Below are 9,428 nucleotides of genomic sequence, written 5' to 3'. Positions count from 1 at the left end.
TATCAAAATAGTTATAGTATCAACACTTCAGCCAACATTATATCCCTAGGAGTCGAAAATTTAATCATGATATTGTGTTGACGTTTTACTACTGTCGTCTGTGGTTGTGCGCGAAAAATGCAATCATGTGTATAATCTATGTCATCATGTAATCCAATGTTTTTCTTTCTTTTAATTATTTATTATTTATATTTATTTTGAATAAAAATATGTATACTATCGTGTATTGTTAATCGTACAGTAACCGGAGTCTTCAAGCAATGGCTACAAGGTAGGTTCGATCATTTTCGAATTAAAAAACACTTCTCATTAACATTTTAAACATGATATTTCGTCGTGTCTAATTAAAATTAAAACATTATTAAATAATGACGCTGGATTTTGTCGCCGACAAACCTTTCATATTGATTTTAACTGAAACACGAAATTTATGGTTTTGACTTGATGAGGTCTTACAACTAGTATTGCTGATGAACCTGACTCTAGCTTTTAGCCTCAAGACATTTAGATAGGTACAGTGAGCTTGTCTGAAAATTTATGATTTGAGTAATGTAAAACTTGTCTATTTGACCCGCATTTAATAAAGCATTCAGATTCATTCAGGCATTCAGAAGAGTATTTTATCATTACTAAAGGGTGTTTTGATTCTTTCATACATATTGCTATTTAGGTAAAAAAAAACTTATTACATCAATTATAACAATTCTAGAAAATTAGCCTGTATTAAGGACATGTGTGTTTGCATAAGAAATCAATTAAATGAATTAAAAGTTGAAATCTATTAATGAAATTTGGAAATGGTTGAAATATATTAGTAGCGTCCATCATTCCAATTAACATAAAAATAATATATTTTTGGGAATTTCCTTTGACATTTCGTCAGTCGTAATAAAAAAATTATTATTCCAGAAACAAAACAATTAATTAAAACAAATTTGTGCTTCTGGATTTATGTCTTTTATTTAAAAAAATGTTCAGTTGCAATTTCGTCGTCTAATGTTATTAGTGAACTATAAGTGTGTATAGTATAAGTGTACTATACTTAGAAGTTCAATGGTATGAATAAGTTAAATGCCCTCAAATCATGCCTATTTTGAATGTGGAAACTGAACTATCAAAAATGAGAAATAGAAATGAAACTAGTGTATAAAAAATGCTAAACAGCCCTTGTACAATACAATTAAATGTATTTTTTAAATTTAAATTATTAAAGTAAAATATTAATAGGAGTGAGTTGAAAATGGATACAGTAGTATCTGATTATCTATGTATTATGTATCTATATTAAATACTTAAATAGAAAAATGTTCTTAATTTATGTTATTGCACAAAAATGGTTGAATGTTAAATGTACAATTAAAGATACCACACATAATGAACTGAACATTAAAATGATGAAAATGTTAATTCACATTCTCCATATACAAAGGGCTTACTTAACTGTGCGCAAAGTAAATATTAAAAGGAATTCAGTAGGTACGATTACATGAAATATGACACATTTTATACAGAAATATGTGAGTAGAACAACACTGTATTTGTAATTTCTAACTTATCTATACTTGGAAAAAATATCAAAAACAATGATCAAAGCTATTTTGATAGTCGAAGCTGTCTTCACGACACGATAATGAGATACAATGAGTTAGTTCAATATTGTGAAATTATACATTATTGAAATGTCTTGTAAAATACCCTTTTTTACAATTTTTTAAGTCCAGTGTGTGAGATATTTTTTATCCTTTGTTTAAAAATTCCATAGAAAACTAAAAACTGGTTAAAAAGTCTAAATTAAAACCAAGCCATGTCTGTCCACCACATGATATAAATTTTTTCCATAGTGAACAGTATTCTGTCTCTCTCATCCATTCCGAACTGCCAGTGGATCAGTTCAATAAGAAGGAGAGGAGAGTGTTCGCACTGTAATAAAATGCTGATCTTTACAGATATGTCGGTCTACAGCATAGTTCTCGGGAATTCAGGTAGCATCATGTTTGAGCAACATCATACTTTTATGAATACCTGTTAGTGTACATATCATGTAGCAAATTGATTAAACCCAACCATCCCATGAAATACGATACGTCAAAGAAACGACTCGTTTAAGTAAATCGTAACTTTATCGACGCATACTAAATAAATAGTTGCAGCAAAAATTTTCACATGTCCTCTATTACAAATTGTACCGACAAAATGTTTCCTTCCCTATTATAAAGCGAGCGTTGTGTCCGTCACGTCACATGTCCCCCTCTGTAAATTGAACATCCTTCATATGATAAATAATTGACCGGATTGCTAGTCCCGACGGTATAAGTGATTCAATAAAAGTGAATTGCAAATTATCAACGATTTTGTTGGGTTCATAACAGTCTGTAACCAAGAAAATGCTAAATATTATGTATGTTCATGCTACGAATAGGTATTTTAGTTTTATTTTTTGTTGATTCTGCGCAGACGTGCACACGGCTTACCGGCTCATAAGTCGCTGATGTACCTAGTAATCGAAAAGTAATCTTATTCAGTAGCGGCGAAAACGAGTGTTGGCTTATATTTACTACCTATTTTAAAACCAAATGCTTCGTGAACTAATCTGCCCGTTTGTGTTTTTAATAAAATGAAGTAAGTTGGAGTATTTTGCATCAGTGTACCATTGTGCGGGGATAATTCGTTTAAAGTACAATGCGGCGTTACGTAACAATACAAAAAAAAATTGTTTCAATAATAATAAATTAATAATTATTTGGGGGAGTCCTTATAAAAAATCAAAAAGTAATTTATGAATAATTGTTCATTAATAAAACTAAATACGCTGTATTTTAACATTTCCGTCCACTGTACAATTTTACATTACGTAACAATGGCGGCGGCTTCAGACATATCCTTGTCTGGACGTACGGCGAATTATTGATTTCAGTGGCTCGGTTGCCTGTAATGCGCATGTGCCGTTATTGGTTCTGACCCCTAGTCTCCGTCTAGGGTCGGGCCGTTCGTTCTGCGCCGCAGATCCTGACGGGCGATCTGCGGGGAAGATCGCGTCTGAAACATAGAGACGGGCCAGGACCTTTGAAAATTTATTGTTGATAATTATAATTATAAATCAAAATTATTATTGATAATTATAAATCAAAATGTCGTTCAAGAATGTTTTCCTGTTCCACCGGGGTCGTTATAAAGGTGAGCATACTTATTTTTTAACATTGTCTTTGGGTTGTAATGTCGGGTCTTCACTATGATTCCTCGTTCATGTTTAACATCATCATCATCAATCACGATAGCTAAGCTATCTTTGTCTTTTGCGGAATTTTAAATTCTAATTACTGCATTGCGCTTTTTCTTAAGGGGCCACACCTAGGTGCGCGCGCAGCCGTCCTTATTCCATCCACCACTGTTATACTAAAATGGTTTAATTAATTAATAATTCAGATTTCGAAGGTTGATTAAATTTTCAGGAAAATTATAATGCGGCTATTTAGTAATTTATGTTCGTTCGGGTCGTTTTTAAAACCTGAAGTTTTTCTTCTCTAGAGATTTTGCGCGCGCATCTTTGGGGTGGCATCCCGTTTCAGTTATCGATCGATGCTCCGAGACGTACTTGCGTACTCTCGATTCCAATCACACTCGTGAAAAGGAATTTTGAAATTTTGCAAAAAAATAATTCTTCGTATATATTATATAATACTAGCTCATAATCCCAGCTCGTTTTGTAGACACTGAAACGCATCGGGATAATGAGTTGTGCCGGGGGAAAGTATTGAGATATTTTAAACGAGGAATCGTAGTTGCGCACATTAAATTTTGTTAAAAACACAGCAATACTTGAGGTACATTTAAAATAAAATCCAATGTCCACTTTTTTCGAAATCGTAAACTACAAAATTATTTGTACCTACTAAATATTGAAAATTTTTAATCGAAGCATTCTAGAATAGGGAGGGGGGGACACACGAGCTGCGCAATTTAGACTAGTGATGCCATGCGCACGCAGCTCTACGGTACCGACTTATCGATTTCTCGTTTCGAGAAACTTTTTTCATTGTTTCTCATTAAAGCAGATTTGAGATTTATCATATTAATATTTAAACACCAATTTGCTTCGGTTTAATTATTATTCAATTAAAATTGATCGCTTTCAGCGGAGAAACACGTATCTAATCGCGTCTTCGTGCTAGGAAAATAGCGGTCTTCTTTACATGTTGTTCTTAAAATCAAAAATACTAAAGCGGAAATCCTACAAAATTCGTATAAAAACCTACGTACACATACATACATAAATACGTCTTTTTTTATGATTGAAGTATTACTGGTGGCCCGGAGGCCTTTCCAGTTTCACCAGGGCAGGACATAAATACGTCTCAAGTATTCAATCAATAGGAATCTATTTAATTTACTAGTGGTAGAGTATCTTGTGACGTCCGACGAGAAGGTACTTACTAAGCAGTAATTCGTTTCGGCTTAAAGGATGGGCAGCCATTGTACTATGTATGTATCAAGATGAGATTTAGTATCATGTGTCAAGGTGGGTGGCGCTGTTTACTTTACTGATGACTGGGCACCTTTTTTTTTTCTCTAATGAAATACGTACATTACATATTTACTTGTAGGAATTCTACAATAAAGGAATACAATTGTGTAATAAGACAATTCTTATATCTTTTGGATAGTATTAAATATTTAAAAAATATAAGTAGCGTAATTACCGTACAATTGAGATTTCTAATAGATCTAGTCTGAACGAGTATGGTGGCATTCACGTCGTTTATGGATTCGGGTAACCACTTAGCACTAGGTGACCCGTGAGCACGTCCACCCATCTAACCAAAAAATGGAATAGAAAGCCTGAAAATTTATCAGCCTTATAATAGCTTATTGAAACCCATAGCAAGCGTCTTACCGCAAATGCTTTTATTTAATTCCGCACATTCTGAAAATAAATGTCGGAATTTTTTCTGAAACGTTTTTATTGTCTATATCGTTGACTTTAAGTAATTGGAAGTGTAATTGGTGAAAACAGCCACCCACTTTGAGACAAGGACTCAATTGCTGAATTCAGCTTATAAGGACCCGAACGTATGACTATAGCTACGCGTTAGTAGTAGGCAAGATGTTAACACGTACCCCTGAGGTCCTACAATACGTCTTATCACGATTTATCGTCCTGTTTTGATCATATTTTCAATGATTAATTATTTTTTTACTATTGACTGAATCGGTGGTGGAGTGGTTAGTGCCTATGACTATTCGATTCACACATCGGGAATTCTTTCTGGTGGTAGGACCTCTTGTGAGTCCGCGCGGGTAGGTACCACCACCCTGTCTATTTCTGCCGTGAAGCAATAATGCGTTTTGGTTTGAAGGGTAGGTCAGCTGTCGTTACTACACTTGAGACCTTAGAACTTATATCTCAAGGTGTGTGGCGCATTTGCGTTGTAGATGTCTATGGCTCCAGTAACCACTTAACACCAGGTGGGCTGTGAGCTCGTCCACCCATCTAAGTAATAAAAAAAAACATTCTCGTGATGAATAGGTTTGTTTGCTATTTGTCTGCTTGTTTATTATCTATATATATTTATTTAAACGTAGGGAATACGACCGTACATGATTCGATCTCGGTATTTATAAATTAAAAAAATAATTATGTTCGAAATATCCTGTACGTCCGCGCTTCGTTCGTCGCATTTCACTGAAATTTTGTTATATTTTATACTATATATATTATACATCAACAACAGAAACTAGGTGGTCCATATCGTTATAAGTAAGCTGGTAAATGATACTCTAAGGAATCGTTTGAAATTGTCTCGTCATCGCTTTTGTAGTATCGCACTGCTCGCCGGCGGAGCAGAGTTCCTCTATACGACCACCTTTGCGTTCATTCTCAGTTTCCAGAAATCTTATTTTGCCATATACCATCGGACTTAAAATGAATTATCGGACTTAGAATGAATTTTCCTCCTGGGTTTTTATTTATTGCCTAGCTGAACCGGCAGACTTCGTAGTGCCTCAATCGATGAATAAAAAACCTAAACTTTTGTACAAAATAAACTTAAAACAAACAAAAGGAATCCGTCCGACGGGGGACACATCAAAGGGAAAATAAAATTGTTATTTTTATTTAATTCCGAGCATTTTCATAATTATCTTCCTTTTAAACCTTCACTGGACTTCCACACATAATTCAAGACCAAAATTAGCCAAATCGGTCCAGCCGTTCTCGAGTTTTGGTGAAACTAACGAACAGCAATTCATTTATATATATATAGATTGCTGAGGTGGGTGGACGACCACACGGCCCTTCTGGTGTTAAGCGCTTACCGAGCCCATAAACATCTACAACGTAAATGCCGCCACCTACCTTGAAATATAAGTTCTAAAGCAGTATAGTTACAACCGCTGCCCCACCCTTCTAACCGAAACGCATTACTGCTTCACGGCAGAAATAGGCAGGGTGCGGGTCCCACCTGTGCGGACTCACAAGAAGTTCTATCACCAGTAGTGATACTTCAACAGCTTATTCTTCGCTGAGCCATATGTCCATCTTCGAACGACCTTTGAGGAGAGTCCTCAATGGTAGGCAGCAACTTGGCTGTGACTTTAACATTGCTGATCACTAGCCATCAAATATGCCATATGCTAGTTTATTATACATGCTTTTTATTGCCTTTATAGGCAGACGATCATACGGCCCACTTGATGGTGAGTGGTTACCGTTGCCCATGGACGTCAGCAATGCCAGGGAGAGAGATAAGCCGCTGCCTACCGATGCTAGTTTAATCGATAAAAGAGTTGCATGGGTGGCTGAATTGAATCTATATTTTATTTTTATTGCTTTGATTGGTGCACGAGCTCTCGGCCTACTTGGTTTTAAGTGCTCACCGGAGCCCATAGACGTCAACAAAGTAAATGCCGCCGCTCACCTTGAGACATGAGTTCTAACTCTCAGTATTTATAGTACAACGGCTTGCCTACCTTTCAAGCCAAAACGCATTACTGCTTCACGGCAAAAATAGGCAGTTCCCGCCCGTGCGGGCTCATAAGATGCTCTACCACCAATAATGAAGTCAATTAAATATAATAGTCGTAAAAATAATTGTTTAAAGGGTATTAAAAAATAAATAGTAATTAAAAAAAACGCTTTTGTACCTAACAGAAGTAAAAAAACAGGTAATAACTTTCTACAAGCCCAAAAAATTTTTTGAATGAAAAATAATATCTTTAATGAATACGTGAAGCAAAAACTTTTTATCCCTTTTTACGAAAATTGCGCGGACGGAGGAGTATGAAATTTTCCACACTTATAGGTAATACAGAGAAGGAGTGCAGAATGTTAATATTTTTTTAAATTATGCATAAAACTACATTAAATTGATAAAAAAAATCATTACACACACTACCATGTATTTGACACACACACACACAGGCATACTATTTGCTTATTGTCAAACTTTTCTTATTGCTTATATTCTGTGGTCAAATTGAAAACAGATTGAATATTGTTTGTCTTATAATACCTTTTGTCTTTAATGTAGTCTTGGTGAAATCTGTGATTATAGAAGTCTATTAGTCTTTGACCATGGAATCATAATAGTGCACAAACCTATAATTTCAATTAATTATAGTCGAATTTCGACCACCAGGGGACCACTAGTTTTCGTAAAAGTGTATAGGGTCCTAGATGTCAATTATAATAAATATTTTATTGACATATATTGGTAAGAATAAAGCCATTCTAAAATATCTTAAAGGCACTGCACTTATTCTTTACTTTAAAATGATAATTTTTTTAATCACTCCTTTTTTTTAATATTTTGTATTTTTTAGTTCAGCTAGCTAAACTAAACTATTATTTATTTTTTCTTTTTAGTATTTAACGATAAAAATTACACACTAAACAGGTTATTAGGTGGTTTTTTGATTTATTTCGTAATCTAACCATTTCAATTATTACATTTTTTTTTATTGCTTAGATGGGTGGAAGAGCTCACAGCCCACTTGATGTTAAGTGGTTACTGGAGCCCATAGACATTTACGACGTAAATGCGCCACCCACCTTGAGATATAAGTTCTAAGGTCTCAGTATAGTTACAACGGCCGCCCCACCCTTCAAACTGAAACGCATCACTGCTTCACGGCGCTGAGTAGTGGTACCTACCCGTGCGAACTCACAAGAGGTCCTACCACCAGTATGAGACAAGTTCTTCTATCCGATGATAGGTTCTCTGACTAGATATCCAAGAAAGATAGCGGGCGCGCACACGCATTAGTAGTCGTCACAAGACACTACCGTCCTCTAACTGTCATTGATTCTGAAGATCCTGTTTAGGATAATCGCAAAATTAAATTCAATTATTGTACTGTTATCGGTCTTTGATAAGTGCGCGAAATTTCAATATAATCCGACGCTTTACAGTCGGTAAAAAAAACATAGCAAGCCAATGAAAACGTGTTAAAAAGGGGTTTGAAACGAATAGCGGAAATGAAAACACTGAAGAGTCCTACGTCCTGCTGTTACTAAAATTTTCCCCGCAATTAAATAGAACAATCACGAAACGCACGAGTGTCTGAATGATACAATGATATAAATAATTTACGTAATGGCATGTTACAAAAAATATATGTATTTAAATAATACTCAGAAAATTGCAATTTTTAAAAAAAAATAAGAGCTAAATGCAATCGTTGTTCTGTAGATAACTGTAATGTTATCAATGTTCGAATATCGTCACTGACCTCTGACCGTATGCTGACCTTGTTTCTTTAACGTGCATTTATCTTAATTTTGATGACTTCTTATTTTTTGAATTAACCATTTTTTAAATTTCAATTTCATAGAAACGATTTTCTGAGACCTAATTATTGATTACACTGCATTCAATATATACTTTTTATTCGCTTGGGTGGGCTAGACTAGTCAACGGTTGGTCTGATTTTAAGGGGTTTTACAGGGACTTGGTTACTCTTCGATATTGGAGTGAAGTGTTCGTAGCTGCATTTTCTTGGGCTATCGCTCGCTGAAGCCGGAATGAGGGAATTTATTTACGGAAATATAGGTTAACCATTGTGTCAATCGGGGTGCGACCCACTGCGCACACACATGATTAAAAGACGTTTGGTAGTAATTGTTAGGATATCAATACACAGGAGCTTGGCGAGTATAAGACTAGTATTCATTGTTCGAGGAGTCAGGGATCGTGTGCCTGCCAAACAAAGGTCCTTTTTAACCGACTTGAAAAAGGGACCTTCCCAATTCGATTGTATTTTTTGTGTGTTACCTCAGAACTTTATTCTAGACTAATCGCTTTTGATGATCTATGGTCGGTCTCATTTAAAATTTATCAAAATATGATCAGTAGGTTTTAAGTTATCCTTAACAGTGTAAACAATGCATTGGTTTTGCCTATATTGATTATTATATTCTTTCATTTTATTTC

The 9,428-nt window shown here is 34.9% G+C and overlaps 1 protein-coding gene across 1 annotated transcript in view; it reads left to right on the top strand.

Annotated features, from left to right (window-relative positions):
* Positions 1-131: 131 nt before the first annotated feature.
* The window catches only part of LOC101736161 (succinate dehydrogenase assembly factor 3, mitochondrial), a 33,091-nt gene continuing 23,794 nt past the window's right edge, over positions 132-9,428 (top strand). Inside the window, exon 1 of the mRNA XM_004932767.5 lies at positions 132-271. Coding sequence (XP_004932824.1) covers positions 261-271 — 11 coding nt within the window. The 5' untranslated portion in view covers positions 132-260. The remainder of the gene's footprint in view (positions 272-9,428) is intronic.

The sequence above is a fragment of the Bombyx mori genome, chromosome 1 (assembly GCF_030269925.1).
Source record: "Bombyx mori chromosome 1, ASM3026992v2".
In the NCBI taxonomy this organism is placed as follows: domain Eukaryota; kingdom Metazoa; phylum Arthropoda; class Insecta; order Lepidoptera; family Bombycidae; genus Bombyx; species Bombyx mori.
This window is presented reverse-complemented; position numbering and strand designations above follow the sequence as displayed.